The sequence below is a fragment of the Lepus europaeus genome, chromosome 21, assembly GCF_033115175.1.
Source record: "Lepus europaeus isolate LE1 chromosome 21, mLepTim1.pri, whole genome shotgun sequence".
In the NCBI taxonomy this organism is placed as follows: domain Eukaryota; kingdom Metazoa; phylum Chordata; class Mammalia; order Lagomorpha; family Leporidae; genus Lepus; species Lepus europaeus.
This window is the reverse complement of record NC_084847.1, coordinates 9475679-9500082: the sequence shown is the minus strand read 5'-3', so window position 1 is coordinate 9500082 and position 24404 is coordinate 9475679. Positions and strand designations below refer to the sequence as shown.

Below are 24404 nucleotides of genomic sequence, written 5' to 3'. Positions count from 1 at the left end.
GGAGTCGTCACTAGATGATGATGTGGTGGATCAAGATCACAGGGAGATGTTTTCCTTGGTTAGCTTTCTTCATGTCCTTCTGTGCCATGTAGTGAGAAATACATCACTTATCTTCCATTATCTTTTCATTCAGACATTTCTACAGTGCTGCTCCCCATTCTTTTCTTTACGCAAAAGGAGGGTGAAATAAGGATAATACACAAAGGGGATAAATGATTAAAAATTAGAAGTACAAGGCTGGCGCACAGCTTACTAGGCTAATCCTCCGCCTGCGGCACTGGCACTCTGGGTTCTAGTCCCTGTTGGTGCGCTGATTCTGTCCTGGTTGCTCCTCTTCCAGTCCAGCTCTCTGCTGTGGCCTGGGAAGGCAGTGGAGGATGGCCCAGGTCCTTGGGCCCTGCACCCCATGGGAGACCAGGAGGAAGCACCTGGCTCCTGGCTTTGGATTGGTGCAGCGCACCAGTCTTAGCAGCCATTTGGGGGATGAACCAACAGAAGGAAGACCTTTCTCTCTGTCTCTCTCTCTGCCTGTCAAAAAAAAAAAAAAAAAAAAAAAAATTAGAAGTGCAAAGTGAACCTCCTTATTCCTGTCACTGATTTTAACAGCTGAGTATATGAAAGTTATCATAATGTAGTCTGATCTGCCTTTTCTATATTTCTTCCTTATCCTGTGTTTCTACTTGAGCTTTGTAAAATCCTGTTGCATATGCAGGTTTGTAGAAGCTGAGATTCATCCTAAATTTTGTGTGTGTGTGTGTGTGTATATATATATATATATATAATTATATATTATATATATACATTTTTTTTGCTAACTTCCCGTATAAGCTTAATGAGCCATTTTTTTGAAGAAGACAAATTTGCAATAATTTTCTCATAATATGTGCATTATGAAAATTACCTAACATAGAGCTCACCTTGGGTGTCTGAATTTCTTCCCCCTTGGCTGGCTTTCTTTTTTTTTTTTTTTTAGGATTTATTTTCTTACTTGAAAGGCAGAGTTGAAGAGAAGCAGAAGCAGAGGCAGATAGAGGTCTTCCATCTGCTGGCTCAGTCCCCAGATGGCTGCAATGGCCAGAGCCATGCTGATCTGAAGCCGGGAGCTTCTTCCAGGTCCTCCACGTGGGTGCAGACCCACAAGGACTTGGGCCATCTTCTACTGCTTTCCCAGGCCTTAGCAGAGAGCTGGATTGGAAATGGAGCAGCTGGGACTTGAACCAGTGTCTGTGTATGGGACTGTGGCACAGCAGGCGGCGGCTTTACTATGCCACTATGCCATGGTGCTGGCCCCCTTCCCCCAGCTTTCTTGGTTCCTGAAGTCAAGTGATGTACCCTTATTAACAGCAGGTGTGGCCGGCGCCGTGGCTTAACAGGCTAATCCTCTGCCTTGCGGCGCCAGCACACCAGGTTCTAGTCCCGGTTGGGGCGCCGGATTCTATCCCGGTTGCCCCTCTTCCAGGCCAGCTCTCTACTATGGCCTGGGAAGGCAGTGGAGGATGGCCCAAGTCCTTGGGCCCTGCACCCGCATGGGAGACCAGGAGAAGCACCTGGCTCCTGGCTTCGGATCAGCACGGTGTGCCGGTCGCAGCGCACCGGCCGCGGCGGCCATTGGAGGGTGAACCAACGGCAAAAAGGAAGACCTTTCTCTCTGTCTCTCTCTCTCACTGTCCATTCTGCCTGTCAAAAAAAAAAAAACAAACAAACCAGCAGGTGTGTACTAGGGAACCGTGTGCTCACTCTGGCTTTTAGTGGTATAGTTTCAAATGTAAATTCTCGGTCACTGTAGTGTTCAGATTGTGTTCACAGATTGAGGCCTGAGAAGCATTTGACACACCTAACACTGGTTATAGAGTTGAACTGAGGTGTTGAGATGGTTGTGGTAGCAAGTAGGTGCCTGGGCTCAGCAAGCCATAAGCCTTCGTTGTTTCCAGCTGTCTGGGAAAAGGCAGGACGTCTCCTAGGTCTCTGTTTCTTGAGGCTGGCTCTGAATCTAAAATAACTGGAGGGTGCGTCGTGACTGGTGTGGTGGGGTGTGCTGAGCGGAGAGCTCGTGCCTCCCACCTGCAGAGGGATGCGAGGGTTGAGTTGGAAAGTCTGGTTCCGTGACGCTTTCCCACCCCCTTAGGCCTGCTTGTCTCAGGGTTTCTGTCTTTATACATTACAATAAAGGAAGCTGGTCCCCCCAGCACTGCAGTGTTGACGGCTTTCTCTCAGTTTTAGCTGTTTTCTTTCACTTCAGTTCTCAGCTTCTTCAGCTGTTGGTCTCAGCTTTACTGCACTTCTGCTGATAGGCATCCACCCATTAGTGGTCTGGGCAGGAGCCCTTTGTTTTATTTCTGCCCATTATTTTCCTGCTCATTTTAGTTGTTATATATGCCAGTTTCACATTTTCATGCAGTTAAAATAGCTGGTTATTTTTCTGAAAATCTGGTGCCCAATTAGTTTATTCCATTTTTAAATTTAAAAATGGCGTAGCACTTCATGCCACCAGGCCTTACTTGGCTTCTACTGTTGATCACAGTTGGTTTCCCTTCTCTTTGGCCACTCATTTGGCACAGTGATGCTTCCTTCCTGCCTTACCACAAAATACGTTCTGTCATGCGATTGTATGCTCTGGATCCAGGTCTCTATTTTAGTATGACTAAATGTAATTTAATTTTTGGCCAGTCTGGACTCTGCTTTCTCTAGTTCTTATGTGTTGTGGCTCATTCTCTTACAGTCATCTGTGCTTTTGGCTGGATTTTGGTTGTGATTATTTTAAATGTATACCTGGACTTGAAGATAATTGACATGTCTATAACATTTAGTTTCTCTTCTAGGACCATGGCGTGATTATTCATTTACTCAAGCCTTCCTTTTAATTTTGTACAGTAGGTCTTGTAGGTCTCTCGTTAATGTGTAATGATTTCAGAGGGCTGGTGATGAATAGTGGCTGGAGGAGTTGTGTGTTCCCAGAGCCTGAGGGAGCCCAGCCCCCTTGCACTCCCCCACTCTTCCCAGATCAGGCCTCTCGGAGCCACTTGATGGCGGCAGATGGGCTGCTTTATTATTTTGCTAGGAGTTGATGTGTTGCAGGGCCTTGTTTCTAGCTTACTTGGTTTTGTTGTCATTTTACAGTTAGTTTTCTGCCGTGGATGTGTTCTGGTAAAACGCTCTCTCCTCGTAGATTCAGTGGCTTTCTAAAAGAAGAACAGTTGCGACGCATTTTGATCGTATTTTCCATCCAACTTACAAAAGGCATGCCCAGCAGTCTGGTGTCTGAAAAGCAGTGGCCTGGAAGCCAGCAGCATCCAGCTCTTACCTTCTGTCTACACTTGAAACAGAACGTTGAATTGTTCTGTGTTTGAGTTTCTCTTTCTATAAATTGGGGGGAAGTGGAGATAAGCGTAAATGCTTCTGTGAAACACTTTGTGTAGGAGAGAACTTCTAGCCTTGAAGTCTGTAGGGCCTTCTTGAGAAACTGAGCATCTCGTGTGCGAATTCTGTCTGTGTTAGTGAGAGCATCTCCACAGGTGACGTCACTGGGCTGCCAGCAGGTCCGGTCCTCCTCTTTCCCTCTCATGTAGAACCTTGTGGCTGCTCCTCTGTTTGTCTCACTGTAGAGCTGCTTGTCTCTCTCCACAGGAGAGGAGCTGACTCCATCAGGTAGCGTTTACTGTCTTTAGCTCACGGTGTTTTATTTTTCCTTCTACAATCCTTTTTTTTTTTTTTTTTTAAGCTTTATTTATTTGAAAGGCGGTGTTACAGAGAGGCAGAGAGATAGAGGTCTTCCATCCCCTGGTTCACTCCCCAGATAGCCACAATGGCTGGAGCTACGCCAGTCTGAAACCAGGAGCCAGGAGCTTCCTCTGGGTCTTCCATGCGGGTGCCGGGGCCCAAGCACTTTGGCCATCTTCCACTGCTTTCCCAGGCCACAGCAGAGAGCTGGATTGGAAGTGGAGCAGCTGGGATTCGAACCAGTGCCCATCTGGGATGCCGGCACTGCAGGCATCGGCTTTACTTGCTACGTCGCAGTGCTGGCCCCTTCTATAAATCTGACAGTCAGCTTGGTCATGGTCGTAGCTAGAAGGGTGTATGAATGACTAGAATTTAAAGTCATTGTGGATCCCCTGCCCCCAGCGCATCCCCACTCTGCTTGCCTGGCCCTTCAGGTTCCGTAGGCTGCTGTGTAGGAGCCACTCAGAACAGGACTGCACGGAGCCCTGCCTGGGCTTCTCCTTACCTGTTCTCTCCTCTCGTCTCCTGACGCTGGAGTGCTCATGAGCGAAATTGGAATTCTTAGGGTCCTTAAATGTCACCTTGAAAATACACTCAGCTGTTAACTAAAGGTGATGTTTCTGCTCCTTCTTAGCACCCTTGCAGTTCCTAAGTTCAGTTGACACTCATTGTCTGAGGAGTACCCTTTGGAAAATATTCATACGGTCAGCTCTGCAGCTGCAGATTCAACCAGTTGTAGACTGGAAATATTTGAAGGTGAGGTGGGTGTTTGGTGCAATCAGTGGTTAAGATGCTGCTTGGGTTGCCCACTTCCCATATCTGAATTCCTGAGTTCACTCTCACTTCACGTGGGAGTCCAGCTTCCTGCTGTTGTGCACCGTAGGAGGCAGCGAGTGTGTATGGCTCACGTGTGTGTGTCCCTGACACCCATGTGAAAACCAGGATGGAGTTCGGGCTCCTGGCTTCAGCTTGGCTCAGCCCCAGCTGTCGTGGGCATTTGGGGATTAATTAGTAGATGGAGGAGCTCAGTCTGTTTCTCTGCCATTTAAATAAATAGTAAAATAATAAAAATATTTGGAAAAGCATTGTGTCTGTACTGAACAATTCTTGTTTTTATTCCCTAAACAGAACAGTGTAGCAGTTATTTGCATAGGGTTTGTGTTCTGTGGTTATGGGAAAACTAGTAAGATGAATCCAGGTTTGTGTCCTAGTGTCCATGACAATTTACGAAACCAGACACAACGGTACGAGTAGAAGAAGTGAAGTTTTATTTAAGTAAGAAAAAGAGAGACTCTGTAGAAAGGGGGACCGAGCCACCGGGGACACAGATTAGGGATATTTGTATGTCTTTAGCAGGTTGTCTCCAAGGAGCAAGTGGTTATAAGTTAGCGGCTGTGAAGGCCCTTTCTAACTTGTTCATGTTGAATCTTAAATCTTGTCCATTGGGAAATGTTGGTACAATGGCTTCCATCCTGATTTGTTTAGTGTGCACAAGCTGGCAAGTAGCTGCAAGATGGAGCCAGTCTGGCCTGCTTCTAGTACCAGGCTCCCTCACTGTTAGCTACTGTAGGTCATGAGAGGTGATTTTAAGAAGACAGGAGAGAGTGCTTAGGTATATGCAAATACTGTGTCATTTTATATAAGCATCCTGGAGTTTTAGTGACACCGGGGAGTCCTGGAGCTTGTCCCCCATGGATCTAAAAGGACAGCTGTGCTGCTGGAATTTTTATTTTATTTTTTTTTTAAAGTGGAATGTATTAGAGGAAGAGCTAATCGGTGTGGGGCCCTCTGCTCCGCCAGGTGACAGATCTGGTAGACCTGAGTAAGGACACACAGAAAGCCCCCTCCTGCATCTCCTTATTTGTGAATAAAGCTTTTTGGGGAGTGCTTCTGTATTACATGGTGACATTAGCACTCAGAAGGGTAGGCTGGCCTCTCCCAAGGGGTTCTGTAGGGACTGCCAAACCAGGGTGACGTGGAGATGGCTTTGTTTAATGTCTTGGGCTCCTTGGTCTAACCCTTGCTGTTCCAACCAAGCGTGGGGTTTAACAGTTTTCCGTGGGTGGAATGATTCTAGCATTGCTAGTATAATATTGTAGATTGTCACTGTACTCACACAGGAAGAAAGCATCTGCATGCTGACTGATGTGCACTAGAACAAGCAAAACAGAAGTCCATACCTTTCGTCTCTACATCTAAAACCGACTTTTTCATTATCTTGCCGTGATTTTATTTTATTTGAGAGGTGGGGAAGGGTGGGGAGGTGCTCCCATCTGATGGCTCACTCCCCAGATGCCCACAATGGCCAGAACTGGGCTGGGCTGGAATTGGGAGCTGGAAACCCAATCCAGGTCTCCACGTGGGTGTCAGGAATCCAACCACTTGAGCCATCAGTGCTGCTTCCCAGGATCTGTTACAGGAGGATGCTGGAGCCAGGAGCCAGAGCCAGGAATCCATACTCTGCTATGGGATGTGGTGCCCCCGTTACTGTGCCGAATGCCCATCCCATGTGGGCGTGATTTGGCAAGGGGATTTTCATGATTTATGGGAGATGCTTTTGTTCCCATTGCACTTATTTCTTAAACCTTGTGAATGCTGCTAGGTGAGGAGCCACAGAGGACCTCCCAGCACTGGATTCAGAACCATGATTTCTCAGTGCAGCAGATGTCACAGTTCTCCGTGGCATGGCTTCTGAGGTGCATAAACCCCATTCCCTGTCATGAGCAGGTGCCCCAGTGGCCAGACAGGTGGGCTGGGCACAGTGAGAGTGTGAACAGGTCTGAGACAGGCTGCCTTGGAAGACTGCTCAGGGCAGAGAGTGTTGAAGGTGGGGAGGGTTTTCTAGGAGAACAAGGGCCTGGGCCTGCAGGTGAGCGTGCGAGAAGCTGCGGAGTGGGAGTGGATGGGCTGGGGGAAGCAAAGGTGTCATTTATACCTTGGCTGCAGGAATCTCAGAACCAAACTGAGTGTTTATTTATAGATATTTTGATCTCTTCAGCCCATGTATTTGAAAAATTGTGTCATCTGCACTGTCTCATTATTTTGTGATATTTCCTACCTTTTGAAAGCTGTCCCATTTTTTGGGTGTGTTTGTGTATGTATTGATCCTTTTTCCTTAAGGTGTTTATTCTCCCTTCTTTCCGTGTTTGGAAATTGAGATAAGACTCTTAACAGCCAAAAACATTACAATCTTAGAAAAAAGTCTTAGGGGTAACATAATAAAGCTATAGCTTATAGTCAAACATGCAAACAAGCCTACTTTTTTTTTTTTTTTTTTTTTTTTGACAGGCAGAGTTAGACAGTGAGAAAGAGAGACAGAGAGAAAGGTCTTTCTTTGTCCTTGGTTCATCCCCCAAATGGCCGCTATGGCCGGCGCTGCGCCGATCCGAAGCCAGGAGCCAGGTGCCTCCTCCTGGTCTCCCTTGCGGGTACAGGGCCCAAGCACTTGGGCCATCCTTCACTGCCTTCCGGGGCCACAGCAGAGAGCTGGACTGGAAGAGGAGCAACTGGGACAGAATCCGGTGCCCCAACCGGGACTAGAACCTGGAGTGCCAGCGCCGCAGGCAGAGGATTAGCCAAGTGAGCCCTGGCGCCGGCCACAAGCCCACTTCTGATCTGTCCTCAACTATGTCTTTTTTTTTTTTTTTTTTTTTTAAGGATTTATTTATTTATTTGAAAGGCAGAGTTACAGAGAAGCAGAGAGAGAGAGGTCTTCCATCCGATGGTTCACTTCCCAGTTGGCCACAACGGCCGGAGCTGTGCCAATCTGAAGCCAGGAGCCAGGAGCTTCTTCAGGGTCTCCTACACGAGTGCAAGTGCCCAAGCACTTGGGCCATCTTCTTCTGCTTTCCCAGGCCATAGCAGAGAGCTGGATCGGAAGTGGAGCAGCTAGGATTCTAGGATTCGAACCCATATGGGATGTCGGCACTGTTGGCGGCGGTTTTACCCGCTAAGCTACAGTGCCAGCCCCTCAAGTATACCTTAATATACAGTTGAATGTGCTAAGTAGATATTTGACTATTTCCACAAGCCAAGCACTTTTCCCTGATGATCCAGTCTTCACACTTTGAAGTAGGAGCTGTTAGCATTCCAGTTTAACAGAGGACAGAACTGAGGCTCTGAAGAGATTGGTACTCAGGATCAATGTGGTAGGCAGAATAACGGCCCCCCAAAAGGTCCTCTTCCTGCTCACCGGAACCTGTGACTATGTTAGAGCACATGGCCAGGAAGAATTAAAGTTACAAAGGGAACTCGGTTGCTGATCTTGAGACTGACCTTGGGAGAGGGAAATTATCCTGAGTTGACTGGGTGGGCCCAGCTTGGTCAGAAGGATTCTTAAAGATATAATTGGGAAGGGACTGGCGCTGTGACATAGTAGACTATGCTTCCTGCAGTGGCGCCAGCATCCCATATGGGTGCTGGTTCGAGTCCTGGCTGCTCCACTTCCGATCCAGCACCCTGCTGGTGGCTTGGGAAGACAGCGGAGGATGGCCCAGGAGTTTGGGACCCGGCACAAACGAGGAAGACCTGGAGGAAGCTCCTGACTTTGGATCAGCCCAGCTGTGGCCTTTGTGGCCATTTGGGGATTGAACTAGCACAGGGAAGACCCCCTACCCCTGTCTCTCTTTCTCTCTCTGTAACTCAAATAAATAAGTAAATCTTAAAAGAGAAAAAGATGTAATTGGGAAGCAAAGAGACAGGTTGATGTTAGGGTGATGTGATGGCAGGATCTGTCCAAAAATGGAGGAAGGGGGCCACAGGCCAAGGAATGTGGGCCTCATCTCAGAGTTGGAAAGGCTGGGTAATGGATTCCTCCTTAAGAGCTTCCAGAAGAAACACGGGACAAGGTTGGTTTAGCCTAAGATTGCTTGTGGGCTTCTGACTTCCAGAATTGTAGGGTTAATTTGAGTTGTCTGAAGCCTGAGGCCTGAGGTGATTTGTTACCGCAGAGTGGGAAATGAGTAGTCTTGTAGGAGTTAGTCCAGGAGCTGAGACAGGAGCCAGGCCCGTTGCACCGAGCTTGCTCTTCCCACACATCCCATCCCTCTGGGCGCCACGCTCCGCTGGACTGAGGCAGGTGGAATGATGGGGCGGTCCCCTCTCCTGGTTTTACATGGGACACTGCTTTAAATGCAATGCCTTACCCTGGTTGATATCCACCATCCTGGTTTTTCAAGGCTTGCCAGTCCCTGCTTGACACATACTGCGCAGCTAGTGTGATGTCTGGCACTCTGTGGCTACAACTGGAGATACTCAGACCATCGGCTCGCCTCCTGGAACGCCTGTTACCCTGATAGGCTGAGGCTCCCTCTCAGCAGCTTATGTTGGTTTTCTTGTTTTCCCTTGAGCTTTAGTCGCATCTTCCTAACAGGAAGTTCCCATAGGCAGGCCCGTGTCTCCTGAGAAAGTCATTTTAGTGGCAATATCCTGGTGTAACCACGACTGGCTCAGCCCTTACTGCTGATCTTCGGGTTTCCCGTCTGTCAAGGCAGGGAGCCTGTCTTAGTAGCCACTAAGAGACCCCTGGTCTTGAAAATGCAGTGACCATAAGCCTGCTTTTGTAGGCCTGGGAGCTAAGAATTATTTTTACATTTTTAGGGGTTGTTGAGCAGAAAAACCACAGCGTGTGACGGGGACCTCGTGACTGCTCTGGTGCTAGGCCGGAAGAGCAGCCTGAAGGGCCAGAGGCAGTTTTCTGAGCACAGTGTTTGATGTGAAGTCCTCCCTTCCCCAAGGATTAAAAACAAGGGATTTAAAATGCATACAAGAGAAGGGTTGGAATTGACTGATTTGTTATTGTGCAGTGTTTATTAAAAGAAAACAACTGATATGAGGGTGTTTATTTTAAGTATTTCAGGTTAAGTATATGTGACAAATGCATGTCTAGTTCTATATTTTATCCTACAATGATGTATTTGGAACTAAATTGCTGTTTCCTCTTAGTTAACTCTGAAGAGAGGAAAAAAAAAATCATGACTTAGAAATTGAGTGTTTACTTAGCAGTATCTTGGCAAGTACCAGCATATCCAGTGCCCAAATGGCAGATTTTTTTTCCCCAAGACAATTGGTTTGTGTTATATATGGAAATTTTCGACATTAATTAAATCTCAGAATCACATTTCTTAAGGGGAAAATGCAAATAATAGTGTAATTTCTATGTTGAAAATAAGCATTTCTGTAGTGCTAAATTTCTGTTAAAGTTTTCTCATTTTCATGGATGTGTTTATTGTTGGAAATTTATGAAGTTATCATCCAGTAAATGGTTATGAAGCAATTGAAATGTGAATTACTATGTAGATATTTATTAACTAATGTTGGAGGAATTGTTTAAGTCCCTCTTGGTATAAGCCTATTCTCATTTTTCTGACTTGTCCAAAAGCTTTGAAAGAAGGTTGGGAAAAGAGAAGTTAATAAAAATGACAGAATATAGAATGAAACCAGTATTGTGTCTAAGCAGGTAGAGGGGACTGGGATGCAGGTTTGCTTTAGGAATATCACCCTTTGGGAGAGGTTTTCCCATAGCAGGAACCAGTGCTTAGCCGTGCTGGTTGAGTGCCATGTGGCTCGGTCCTGTGGGAGTTTTGAACTAGGTCACGGTGTATTTGTCAGTGGTTACCTTCGCGAGTGTTTTCCTGACTTGATACTCCATTGTGCTTGTGATGGCTGAGATTAGCTCCCGCAGAAGGCTCCCGGGGAGCAGAGGCTGCTCTCATCTCCTGACCTCCAGTCCTGCAGCTCTGGGGTTTCTGTTCCTTTAGTATATCCTGGGGTGCCTTCCTCTGTAGTCTACCAGGTGCTGTATGCCTCTGAGAGAATTAATTTTTTAAAGAGATTTATTCATTTATTTGAAAGACAGCATTACACACAGAGAGAGGGAGAGAGAAAGAGATTTCCATCTGCTAATTCACTCCCACAGGGCTGCAACAGTGAGGGCCAGGAGCTCGATGGGAAGTGGAGCAGCCAAGACTCCAGCTGTTACCCATGTGAGATCCTGGTGTCACGGGCTGTGGCTTTACCAACTACAGCATGACGCTGGCCCAGAAAGGTTCACACACATACACACACACACACACACACACAGAGAGAGAGAGAGAGAGAGAGAGAAATATATATCTCATCCATTGGTTCATTCTCCACATGGCTGTAACAGCCAGAGCTGGGCCAGGCCGAAACCAGAATCCTTGGACTCCATTCAGGTTGCCCATGAGGGTAGCAGGGACCCAGGCACTTGAGTCATCACCACTGCCTTCCATGGTGCACATCAGCAAGAAACCAGACTGGAAGCAGGGCTGGAACTCCAGCCGCACTCAGACACGGAATACAGACATCCTAGCTGTAGCCCAACCAACTGTGCCAAACTCCTGCCCTGAGAATCAAGTTTTAGAAGCTCAGTCTAGGTGAAGTCACAAAGTCTGGAGCACACCTTTTCCTTTTTGAAAGAGAGGACACCTCTGTAGGAATTATTCTCTGCTGTGGAAAGGATCTTCATGAAAAAAAAAAATCAAGAAATACCATCTTATGTATCCTTCAAGGCCTGTTGTCTGTCGTTAAGACTTACTTGCTGACGGGCACTGTGGCTCACTAGGCTAATCCTCCGCCTGTGGCGCCGGCACTCTGGGTTCTAGTCCTGGTTGCCCCTCTTCCAATCCAGCTCTTTGCTGTGGCCCGGGAGGGCAGTGGAGGATGGCCCAAGTGCTTGGGCCCTGCGCCCACGTGGGAGACCAGGAGGAAACACCTGGCTCCTGGCTTCTGATCGGTGCAGCGCCGGCCGTAGTGGCCATTTGGGGGGTGAACCAACGGAAGGAAGACATCTCTCTCTCTCACTGTCTAACTCTGGCTGTCAAATAAAAAACCAAAACGAAACATTATGTCTCAATTCAGGTTCAGTTTTTATTGTTTTGTATTTAGATTTCATAAAATTTGTGGTTGAAAAATTGATTCTTACACCCAGGTTGTTTTAAACATACATTAAAATTTGCAGTAACTGAGTCATTTTAAAATTTAAGTTCGTGGCGGGCATTTGGTGCAGTGGTTAAGATGCTGCTTGAGATGCCGCATCTGTATCCACGTGCCTGAGTTCAAGTCCCGGTTCCAGTTCTGATTCCAACTTCCTGCTGATGTATACCCTGGTAGACAGCAGGTGACGACTCAAGCACGTAAGTCCCTAGAAGATCTCTGTTTTCTTTGTCTCGCCCTTAAAAATAAATTAAAAACATTTTAGAAGTTTTAGTCAAAGTTATATAACTTCAGCTCCTTCTTGTTCATACTTCCAGTGCTCTAGCCCCCTGTGGTTCATGGCTCCCATCTGGAATGGGGCAGCTCTGGACAGAGGTCTCATTGCAAGACCCATCCAACTGTCCTGGGCAAAAGCAGGATAAAAGAGTTGAGATCATGCTTCAGCGTGGGGTCCTAGTGGTCTGTGAGCTGGTGTGAATTGTGTAGCTTGTGCTTCAAGCAGGTTTTATTTATTTTAAAGCACAAATCAGCAGTCAATTCTGAAGGCAGGAGTTGTGGCAGATTAGGTTAAGCCGCTACTTGGGAATCTCACATCCCCCATAGGAATGCTGCTTTCCGTCCTGCCTGTTCTGCTTCTGACCCAGCTTTCCACTAATGCGTCCTGGGAGGCAGCACATGGTAGCTTCAGTGCTGTGCCCCTGCCCCTGTGGGCGACGTGATTGGAATTCTGGGCTCCTGGCTTGGGCCTGGCCTAGTGCTGGCTGTGGTGACCATTTGAGGAGTGAACCAACAGGTGGAAGATACTTCTTTCTCTCTCTCTCTCTGCTTTCTCTCTATCACTCTGCTTTTCAAGTAGATGAAGATAAATAAAAAACAGATAAAAAAAAAAAAGAGGCCAACCCTGTTTCCTATTGAAAGATAAACCTTATTCTTTCTGAATTGTCTGTGAATTTTAACATCTTGCCTTACTGATGTGGTTCGTGGCTTCGACTCTGTGTTTTATGCTAATATTTAGCTGAAGCTTTAACATTTAAAGTTGGATTTAAGGCCATCTATATTAAGCTAAATAAAATAGAATGTTAAAAACGTTATGCAAAAAGCCCTAAACAGCAACAGCAAAAATTGCTGCAAACATAGGAGTCCAGATAATTCTGAGTGGAAACCAAATGGAATTTCAGATCCTTCCGTTACCCTGTATCCTTGGTGGGTGCCCTGAGGTACCTGGTGACAATGTGCATGGATGTCATAAGCAGAGTAGCTGAAGTTGTACATGTGGGGGTGTGGAAAGCTGGCACAGAGCTGGGCCAGCCTGAAGCCAGGAGCCAACAGCTCCATCTGAGCCTCAGATGAGCAGCAGGGAGTCTACTTGAGTCTTCATCTGCTGTCTCCCAGTAGCATTACTAGGAATCTGGGTTGGAAGCAGAGGCGGGACTCGATCCCAGACACTCCTCTGTGGGACACTGGTGTCCCAAGCCCTGGCTTTAGCCGATGCGCCACAACACCAGCTCCCCCATAGTGCCTATGTAGTGAGCTGTGGGCATGCCAGTGCCCCTCCCTGAGCAGCAAGGGCCACAGAAGTTATTCTTTGGTTGCCTGTATCTACTTGGTTGCTAGTTGCCTCCATGAACAGCGCACAAACTACTTAATAACAAATTCTTTTGTCCAGAAATTCTTTCATGAACTAATTACATCTTGCAGTGATCTGTGACAAAAGTTGTCACTGTGTGGTTGACGGAGATCTTAAATTGGCCAGTTACCAGGCTAACTGAGAGATTTATTGTTATTAGTTCAATAGGGTCCTGCCCTTTATGGACCTTTTTTGGCAGAGGAGGGGAGAGTATGATTCTCAGTTGCTATTTCATTATTTAACTCGTTCAGAGTTCTCAGTTGGGGCAGATGTTTGACATCTTAACTGCTGTGCCGGATGCCTGCACTCCTTATTGGAGTACTGGTTCAAGTCCCAGCCCCTCCCAAATTCAACTTCCGTGCTAATGTAGACCCTGTGAGGCCGCGGACAGTGGCTCAGGTGCTTGGGTCTCTGCCACCCATATGAGAGATGTGGATTGAATTCTAAGCTCCTAGTTTTGGCCTGGCCCAGCCCCTGCTGCTTTGAGCAGGGAGTGAACCAGAAGATGGAAGATCTATCTCTGTCTCTCTCTGCCTTTCAGATAATAAATAAATAATTTTTAAAAATTTTTAAGAAGATTTATTTATTTGAAAGGCGGAGTTATACAGAGAGAAGAAGAGGCAGAGAGAGAGAAAGGTTTTCCTTCCGCTGGTTCACTCCCCAGATGGCTGCAACGGCCAGAGCTGTGCCTATCCGAAGCCAGGAGCTTCTTCCGGATCTCTCATGTGGGTGCAGGGGTCCAGGGACTTGGGGCCATCTTCTTCTCCTTTCCCAGGCCTTAGCAGAGAGCTGGATAGGAAGAAGAGCAGCCAGGGGAATGCCGGCACTGCGGGTGGTGGCTTTACCGCTATGTCACAGTGCTGGCCCCTAAAATTTCCTAATTGAAATGTTGAAGCCTTACTACTTCATGAACAAAGGAATTCATAAGTGACAAAGACTCCTATTGTAGTGTTTAGCAGAGAAAGCGCTGTGAGAGCCCTGAAAGCTCTTTTTTTGGGTCATCCTCTCACCATAAACTTTCTCTGCTACTCAGTGCAATTTGAGCTGCTGCTTCCTGCAGGATTTCTACCATCTGCAGGAACTTCCGTGCAAGTGTGGCTGTTGTGAACTCCGCTGTCTGTGACGAATAAAGTTCTGGGGCTGTAATATGTTTGCATGCAATGTGTCGGGATCTGTTGTGCGGACAGTACCTGTTCTTGTTGATGCAGTTAGACAGGGTTTGGAGGGACCGCTTTCAGCTTCTGGGTCAGCTGTCCCTTGCTATTCCTTTGCTCTGACTGGTATCGTTGGTGGGTCTGGCATACTGGCAAAGGCGCTTCCTGGCTGGCTGCTTTTCCTTCTCCTTTTGGGCGTGACCAAATCCTTCACTCTCTGAGGGACGCTGGTTTGGTTCTACCAGTCCATGGCCTGTCTGAGCTCCTGCTTTTTCTTCTCACAGCCTTAGCACCCTACCTCATATGTTGTGCCATTAAAAAAAAGTTATTTTTTTAAATCTTGTTCTAACTTTATACTTACCAAAAAATTGCAAAAATCGAAAAGTGTTCATACCTAATTGTCTACCTTCTCTCATTTAATATCATACATAATACAGCTTGTCGTGGTGGGTTTGTCAAATAAATTAACATGGGCTCAGTCCTGTGAACTGAGTGGCGGAGCTGGATCCTATTGCCAGCATTTCTGCTTATGTCTGCTTTTGTCCCTGGATCCAGTCCTGGATCCCACCTCCTTGGCCTCCTCCAACCTATGACAATTTCTGTTTCATCGTGTTTTGTAGCCTTGATGCTTTTGAAGAATACTGGATCAGGTATTTTGTAAGAAAGCTCCTCAGTTTTGGTCATCTGACACCTCCCTCCCTCCCTCCCTCCTTCCCTCCCTCCCTTCCTTCCTCTTTTTCTCTTTCTTTTTCTAAGATTTATTATTTATTTGAAAGGCAGAGTTAGAGGACAGAGAGAGAGAAATCTTCCATCTACTGGTTCACTCCTCATATGGCTGTAGCAGCCAGGACTGTGCCATGCAGGCCTGGCCATCCTCCACTGCTTTGCCAGGAGCATTAACAGGGAGCTGGATTGGCTGGCGCTGTGGCTCAACAGGCTAATCCTAACCTTGCAGCGCTGGCACACCAGGTTCTAGTCCCAGTCGGGGCACCGGATTCTGTCCCGGTTGCCCCTCTTCCAGGCCAGCTCTCTGCTATGGCCCGGGAAGGCAGTGGAGGATGGCCCAAGTCCTTGGGCCCTGCACCCCATGGGAGACCAGGAGAAGCACCTGGCTCCTGCCTTTGGATCAGCGCGGTACGCTGGCCACGGCGGCCATTGGAGGGTGAACCAACGGCAAAGGAAGACCTTTCTCTCTGTCTCTCTCTCTCACTGTCCACTCTGCCTGTCAAAAATAAAAAATAAATAAAATAAAAATAAAAAAACAGGCTGGTGCTGCGGCTCACTAGGCTAATCCTCTGCCTTGTGGTGCCGGCACACTGGGTTCTAGTCCCGGTCGGGGCACCGGGTTCTGTCCCGGTTGCCCCTCTTCCAGGCCAGCTCTCTGCTATGGCCCAGGAGTGCAGTGGAGGATGGCCCAAGTGCTTGGGCCCTGCACCCCATGGGAGACCAGGAGAAGCACCTGGCTCCTGCCATCGGATTAGCGCAGTGCGCTGGCCACAGCGCACCAGCCGCGGCGGCCATTGGAGGGTGAACCAACGGCAAAGGAAGACCTTTCTCTCTGTCTCTGTCTTTCTCTCTCACTGTCCACTCTGCCTGTCAAAAAAATAAACAAAACAAAAACACAAAAACAGGGAGCTGGATTGGAAGTGGAGCATCTGGGTTTTGAACTGGCGTCTATATGGGATACCAACATTGTAGACAGCAACCTGCTATGCCACAACACTGGCTCCATGTGATATTTTCCTGTGGTTGAAATGGGCTTAAGCGGCCGCACTGTGGCTCACTAGGATAATCCTCTGCCTGCGGCGCTGGCACCCCGGGTTCTAGTCCCGGTTGGGGTGCCGGTTCTGTCCCAGTTGCTCCTCTTCCAGTCCAGCTCTCTGCTGTGGCCCAGGAAGACAGTGGAGGATGGCCCAAGTGCTTGGGCCCTACACCTGCATGGAAACCTGGAGGAAGCACCTGACTCCTGGCTTCGAATCGGCACAGCGCCAGCCGTAGCGGCCATTTGGGGGATGAACCAACGAAAAAGGAAGACCTTTCTCTCTCTCTCTCTCTCTCTCTCTCTCTCTCACACTCTCACTCTCACTCTCACTGTCTAACTCTGCCTGTCAAAGAAAAATAAAAAGAAATGGGCTTAAGCATCTTGGGAAAAAAACAAAACAAAACAAAACAAAAAAAACAACGGGGAAGTATGTCCTTCTCAGTGCTTTGTTCATCAAGGGTTCGTGGTGTTGGAGTCTTCCACAGACAATCTTAACCTTGATAGCTTGGTGAAGGTGGTGCTGGAAAGTGGTGGTTTTCCTTTCTGATTAGTAAATACATGGGGGTGCTCTCTCTGTCCCTAACTCTGACTTTCTGAATAAATTAAATCTTCAAGAAAAAAAAAGGCCCAGTGTTGCGGTAGCTGGTGAAGCGGCTCCACGGGACACCGGCATCCCACGTGGCACTGATCGTGTCCCGGCTGCTCCACTTCCCGTCCAGCTCCCTGCTCATGGCCTGGGGAAAGCAGCAGAGGATGGTCCAGCACTGGCTGTTCGCGACCATCTGAGGAGTGAACCAGCGGGTGGAAGGTCTCTGTGTCTTTCCCCCTCTCTCTGGAACTCTTACTTCCTAAACAGATAAATCAGTCCTGAATACAGACAGACAGACAGACAATGTTGCGGGAAGATACTTTGGGCCTGCAGACCTCGCTCCGCCCCTTGCCCTCCCCTCTTGCCTGGGACAGTTACTGCTGTGGTGCTCCTATGGTGGCTTTGCTTCCCTCAGCCTTTCTTTGTCACTAATGCAGGGAGGAGCAGACTCCTCCCAGTTACTGTGGTGGTGGAGCTATGGGTTTGTTTTTTTTTTTTTTTTTTTTTTTTTTTACTCGGTTGTTTTTGGCCAGATTGTTCCAGCTTTGAGCATCAGGAGCACTTCGGGTTGGATTCTGCGTCTCTTGGCCAAGCCGCCTTTTAGGAGCACTAAGACATTTCAGCCTCATCTCTTGCTTTCCTTGTCCCAGCTCTGCGGCCAGCCTCTTCTCCGAGAGCCTGGCTCCCTTATTGGAGAAGGCATTCAGAAACTGAGTGCTGGTTGTGAGATGTGTGCTTTGTTCAGGTCATCATTACTACTGGATGGACTTGCAAATAGACTAGGAAATACTCATGTGTATGCCCTGGCATATGTGTCCCTCTGTGTCTCTGTATGTGTCATCCCAGTGGGTATTAAAAGCCATTAAATTTGGGATCAGCATTGTAGTGCAGGGGTTAAGCTGCTGCTTGTGGTACAGGCATCCCATATCGGAGTATCAGTTCAAGTCCCAGCTGCTCCCCTTCCTATCCTGCTGCCATCTGATGTGCCCAAGTGTTTGGATCCCAACTACCCATTGGGAGAGCTGGGTGGAATTCTTGGCTCCTGGCTTCAGCCTGGCCCGGCCCTTGGCAGTTGCAGCCACTTGGGAAGTGAACCAGCCAGCAGATGGAGGATCTGTCTCTCTTTCTCTCAAAGAAGGAAATGAGTTAGTCATTTCAGACTTGCTTACATATGAGAATACTTCAAAAAGTTTGTGGAAAATGGAAATGAAATATAGGTTTGTTGTTGGTGTAAAACATGTTTGAAATCCATGGAGCTCTTTTATGGTGCATCCTGCCCGTGATTTTTCTGGGGAGCCCCCTGTACCCCTCATGCAGAGCACACTTACTCGATTCGCAGCCTTAATGCACACTTCCCTGGGCCTTCAGGTTTGCAGTGAGCAGTCCCATGGCTTTGCAGTTCCCCCCTGTGTCAGTCACTGCAGGGGTGGTTACCTGTCACTTGCGGTACATTTAGGTCGATTGGTAGTGCTCTTCCTGCACCTTGGGTGGCTTGCTTGGCAGTTGGTTTTGTTTGGCTCTGGAGTAGGTGTGTGAGAGTGTGCACAGCGTTACCATGACCCTAGACCTCAGCCTGGCTCCCCAAGGCCATCCCATCCCCTGAAGGAAGCAGCGTCTCTCATTGCTGACTTACTCTGCCTGCACTTCTGCAGTTCCAGGCCATCTTAACTCCCTGGGTTTGTAGCAGAGGTCGTCACCGTGGCAGGAGGGACGCATTCATTTCTGCCGTACCGTTGGCAGGAGGGAGGATGCTACCGCTGGAGGGTGGGACTCTGGGTTAAGCCAGAAAGCTTTGTGTGGTTAGCATCTTCATAGTTTTATGTCTCGGCTACTTGGAGATGCATCTGCTAACAAAGCGGAGCCTTTTCCTACACTATCTTATCCGCCCTCTATTAACACTAAAAATATCATTACACTCACACAAGTATCACATTATTAGGTACTCCATGGAAAAAAGACGAAATCTCCACACATAAGGATAAAGTCTCCTTTGATCTGTCTCCAGCACCAAACCAATTTTATTATCCTTTCAGATTCTTAATACATTCCTTCCTTCCTCCTTCCCTCCTTCCCTCCCTCCCTCCTTTCTTTTTCCTCCCTCCCTCCCTCCCTCCCTCCCTCTCTCTTGCTTTCTTTTTATTTACTTATTTGAGAGAGGGAGCTACAGAGACAAAGATCTTCCATCTTCTGGTTCACTCCCCAAATGGCTGCAGTGGCCGGAGCTGGGACATTTCAGTCAGGAACCAGGAGCTTCTTCTGACTCTCCCACGTGGGTGTAGGGGCCCATGCACTTGGGCCATCTTCCACTGCTTTCCCAGGCCATAGCAGAGAGCTGGATCAGAAGAGGAGCAGCCAAGACATAAGCTGGCACCCGTATGGGATACTGGCACCACAGGCGGAGGCTTATCCTACTATGCCACAGTGCCGGCCCCTCTATATATATTTCTATACTTATGTTCACATAGGACAAAATGTATTGCTTTTACTGTGAATTTTTTTTTACATGAAAAGTGTACTTTATCTTCCTCCAGCGTGCTTTTTTACTCACATATGTGTTGAAGATCTGCTTGTGCTGTGTAGATAGCCTTGTAGATATCCACTGTGTGTGTAGGTAGTGTCTGACCTTTGGTGAACATTTCTTGGTGACTGTCTTTGCGTGTGACTCCTGACACACTTAAGCGGACACTCGGGAGTGGGCTTGCTGGCTGTGTCCTCCCGTCATCGCCATCAGATAACTAGCTTCTGGCTCGGGAGTGATGCCCTCTTACCTTTCTCCCAGCCTTGTGTCAGGGCACTCGCTCTGTTGGTTGTTCATCCTTGATCTTTCCTGTCTTGAGTTTTGGGTGGTTGAGAGTCAAAGGTGGTTCCTCTGGAATAGTGAGGTTGATTGTGTGAGCCATGTACATTTCCTTTTCTGTGATTTGCCTGTTTTAAACCATTTTGTTTTTCTTATTTATTTGTATGAGTTCTTTGTATATGCTAGATCACTTCACTTAACAAATATTTGTTGATCTGTGCTACATAGTAATAAACTAGGCACTGCTCTGGGTGCTGAGGGACCATCAAGAATTATGTTCTCTAATTTCATGGAACTTGAGTTCTGAAGAGGAAGTGAGAACCAAAGAAAATCTCAATAATGAATAAGATTACATAGATACTAATAAGTGCCATAAAAATAGGGCATTGGTAAAGAGAGAGCCTGAGTGGGAAGGAGCCCTCCCAGACTCTGTGCCCTGAGTATTTGCTGTTGGGCAGTGGTTAGGGAAGGTGTCTCGGAGAAAGCAGAGCTGAGACCAGCGAGGAGGAGCCAGCGAGGGAAGTGTGTGCCCAGAGGGTAGCCTGACTGTGGCTCTCGGGAGTGCCTGGGAGCCGGGGGACAGGTCAGATCATCTCAGAGGGACCCAGGGGACTCCTCAGCCCAGGTGGTTGTCAGAGACGTTACCGTCAGGAGTGGGCTTGGTTTGATGGCCGAGGCCTGTGTTTGGAGGAGAGTGTCTCCCGTTCCTCTTCCTTCCCTGTCCAGGCCACATTACCAGAAAGAGCTTTGCTCTAGGGGATTTGCGCAGCAAGACTTGATCGTTGGGTTTGTGGTGGTTTTAAGGCCTAGGCCTTTTCTTTAATAAAGGAAAATTTTCTGTTTCAGATTACCTAGGAACAGTACGATTTGGGGTTATCACAAATAAACATCTTGCGAAACTGGTATCCTTAGTACACTCTGGAAGTGTGTATTTACATAGACATTTCAACACATCACTTGTAAGTATTTTGCAATCACGTTTATCTTAGTGCAGTCTTAACCTTGTTCAGTACAGAGTCGTTTGAGAGCTGGGTGAAGTCCATGGGCACTCTCCCTGGGAACGTGCCCGTGTGTGATGTGCACCTGAGAGCTCCTGCACCCCCACCTGCGAGCCCACGCTTTGGAGGGTTCTTGATTTAACATGTAGACGTTCTTGCTTCTTGTTCTTAGAGGTTGGCTCAGCCTTGCTCATTTTCCTTCTTAGGTGAGTTTGCAGTTCCTCTGATGGAGAATTGTTACCCTGGGCCCATGTCCCAGAGGTTAAGCTTCCACTGGCGATGTCTTTGTTCATTTGTGCCTTTCATGAACAGTAGTAAGGTGACGTGCTCTTCTTAGCTGATGGAGTGAGTTTTTGAAGTTCTTGTCAAGTCATAGAAGCTGATGGCCTCCCGCCTCACAGAGCCCCCGTGGTCCATGCCACCCTTGTTCCCTGACTTGCTTTGCTGTTTGGTGGAGCAGCCTCCGCTCAGCAGTCTCTAAGCCTTTGACCTTGGTCCTGCTCAGTACTGTGCTTCTGCTAGATGACTGCTGCTTCCGCAGTGTGTTTCCCGCAAGTATTTTCTGCCTCCAGTACCGTTGACTGTCAGTGCCTTGCAGGCCCCTGGGCCCAGCACCCCCAGCCCTTTAAGCCTTGGTCCCCTGGGCTCACGTGTCAGTCTTGTGCTCCCCAGCGTACTTTGAGCCGTGGGGGGCGGCCCTCGCTTGCCAGCGCCCTGACCCCTGTGTGTCACTAGCAGCCCAGATGCTGTACTTTATACTCCCAAAGGCAGATGTGTTTGGATTTTCCCAATAGAAGTGTTGATTATGCTATTAGAGCACGTTTCTCAGACTCCCCCATCCCACTTTGAGAGTCCCTGCTGGGCTTGCGTCCCCACGGCCGCCCACTCTCCTCGTGCCTCTCAGGCTTCTTTGGACTTCCTCTGCTCTGCTGGCTGTCGTTTTCCGACTTCCGACGCCCTTCATTTTTAGCCCGTTACGCAGCCTACGTATGGTGTGTGTGCCTATAGCAGAGGGTACTGAGGAGCTTTAGAACAGGAAAAAAGGTAGGGCTGGGCGGTGACACTGAAAAGTGTATGAGGCTTGCTGCTTCTGCTGGCTACTGTGTAAGGCTGGTGGTTTATTTAGTGGTGGAATTCCTTTTCTCAAAGGAGATATTAATGGGGTACCAGTCTTTAAAAAAAAAAGATTATTTATTTATTTAATTTGAAATGCAGAGATACAGAGAGAAAAGGGGGGAGGGCGGGAATCTTACATTTACTAGCCAAAGCCAGGAGCCAGGAGCTTCTTCCAGATTTCCCATGCTGGTGCAGAGGCCCAAGGACTCGGGCCGTCTTCTGCTGCTTTCCCAGGGGCCTTGGCAGAGAGCTGGAGCAGAAGTGGAGCAGCCGGGACTCAAACTGGCGCCTATATTGGATGCTGGCACTGCAGGCAGGGGCTTAACCTGCTATGCCACAGCGCCTGCCCCATGGGATACCAGTCTTTAAAAAAACAAAAGCTGGGAACATCTTCATTGTAAGGCAATTTGAATCCCCACTGTGTGGGGGTATTCAGTATTTCATTTTGTGGAACCCTCCTAAACACTTTAGAAGTTCTGTCTGAAGCCACTAATTTCTATCATTGGGATTTCAAAAGCAGTTTTTTGTTCATATACATTGATTGTTGCAGAAAAAATAGAACAAAACAGCTAAATGATACTTCACTTCACATACACATACACATAAAATCCATACACAAGAGCCATGACCTTGTGCAAATTGAGGTCATTCATAGGTTCCTTCAGGAATTCATGGGGTCCCCATTCAGATGTTCACCTCACCCCTGGGTACTGAGGGAAACAAATCTAGCCAGCCGCCTCCTCACGATGGCCCTATTTCTGCCTGTGGGACCAAGGGAAAGATCTGAGTGACCCTTGACCCCAAGGCTTCTACAAAGACCCAGTGACATTGGGTAGCTCCTGAGGACAGCGTGGCAGAGAGGGGAGGGAGCAGTGGGTCCACCTGGAGGGAAAGGTGCCCTGGTGTGACAGTCCCTCCTGCAGCCTCTTGTGCGGGCTCGCTCCCTGGAGAAGCGGGCCTGGGTGTCAGCTGTGCAGTGGGGACAGGGCTCGCTCCCTGGAGAAGCAGGCCTGGGTGTCAGCTGTGCAGTGCGGACAGGGCGTGGGCCCTGGGCGGGCTCGCTCCCTGGAGAAGCGGGCCTGGGTGTCAGCTGTGCAGTGCGGACAGGGCGTGGGCCCTGGGCGGGCTCGCTCCCTGGAGAAGCAGGCCTGGGTGTCAGCTGTGCAGTGGGGGCAGGGCGTGGGCCCTTGTGCGGGCTCGCTCCCTGGAGAAGCAGGCCTGGGTGTCAGCTGTGCAGTGGGGGCAGGGCGTGGGCCCTGGGCGGGCTCGCTCCCTGGAGAAGCAGGCCTGGGTGTCAGCTGTGCAGTGGGGGCAGGGCGTGGGCCCTTGTGCGGGCTCGCTCCCTGGAGAAGCAGGCCTGGGTGTCAGCTGTGCAGTGGGGGCAGGGCGTGGGCCCTGGGCGGGCTCGCTCCCTGGAGAAGCGGGCCTGGGTGTCAGCTGTGCAGTGAGGACAGGGCGTGGGCCCTGGGCGGGCTCGCTCCCTGGAGAAGCGGGCCTGGGTGTCAGCTGTGCAGTGGGGGCAGGGCATGGGCCCTGGGCGGGCTCGCTCCCTGGAGAAGCAGGCCTGGGTGTCAGCTGTGCAGTGGGGGCAGGGCATGGGCCCTGGGCGGGCTCGCTCCCTGGAGAAGCAGGCCTGGGTGTCAGCTGTGCAGTGGGGGCAGGGCGTGGGCCCTGGGCGGGCTCGCTCCCTGGAGAAGCAGGCCTGGGTGTCAGCTGTGCAGTGAGGACAGGGCGTGGGCCCTGGGCGGGCTCCCTCCCTGGAGAAGCGGGCCTGGGTGTCAGCTGTGCAGTGGGGGCAGGGCGTGGGCCCTGGGCGGGCTCGCTCCCTGGAGAAGCGGGCCTGGGTGTCAGCTGTGCAGTGGGGGCAGGGCGTGGGCCCTGGGCGGGCTCGCTCCCTGGAGAAGCAGGCCTGGGTGTCAGCTGTGCAGTGGGGGCAGGGCGTGGGCCCTTGTGCGGGCTCGCTCCCTGGAGAAGCGGGCCTGGGTGTCAGCTGTGCAGTGAGGACAGGGCGTGGGCCCTGGGCGGGCTCGCTCCCTGGAGAAGCGGGCCTGGGTGTCAGCTGTGCAGTGGGGGCAGGGCGTGGGCCCTGGGCGGGCTCGCTCCCTGGAGAAGCGGGCCTGGGTGTCAGCTGTGCAGTGAGGACAGGGCGTGGGCCCTGGGCGGGCTCCCTCCCTGGAGAAGCGGGCCTGGGTGTCAGCTGTGCAGTGGGGGCAGGGCGTGGGCCCTGGGCGGGCTCGCTCCCTGGAGAAGCGGGCCTGGGTGTCAGCTGTGCAGTGGGGGCAGGGCGTGGGCCCTGGGCGGGCTCGCTCCCTGGAGAAGCAGGCCTGGGTGTCAGCTGTGCAGTGGGGGCAGGGCGTGGGCCCTTGTGCGGGCTCGCTCCCTGGAGAAGCGGGCCTGGGTGTCAGCTGTGCAGTGAGGACAGGGCGTGGGCCCTGGGCGGGCTCGCTCCCTGGAGAAGCGGGCCTGGGTGTCAGCTGTGCAGTGGGGGCAGGGCGTGGGCCCTGGGCGGGCTCGCTCCCTGGAGAAGCGGGCCTGGGTGTCAGCTGTGCAGTGAGGGCAGGGCGTGGGCCCTTGTGTGGGGTCGCTCCCTGGAGAAGCAGGCCTGGGTGTCAGCTGTGCAGTGGGGGCAGGGCGTGGGCCCTGGGCGGGCTCGCTCCCTGGAGAAGCAGGCCTGGGTGTCAGCTGTGC

At 49.8% G+C, this 24404-nt stretch overlaps 1 protein-coding gene across 2 annotated transcripts in view; it reads left to right on the top strand.

Annotated features, from left to right (window-relative positions):
• Positions 1-24404, top strand: part of TXNDC11 (thioredoxin domain containing 11) — a 70700-nt gene that overhangs the window by 29805 nt on the left and 16491 nt on the right. The window contains exon 6 of one of the 2 annotated variants that reach the window (XM_062180936.1): positions 20449-20561. The exons of the other annotated variant lie outside the window; for it this stretch is intronic. Coding sequence (XP_062036920.1) covers positions 20449-20561 — 113 coding nt within the window. The remainder of the gene's footprint in view (positions 1-20448; positions 20562-24404) is intronic. 2 annotated transcript variants of the gene reach the window in all.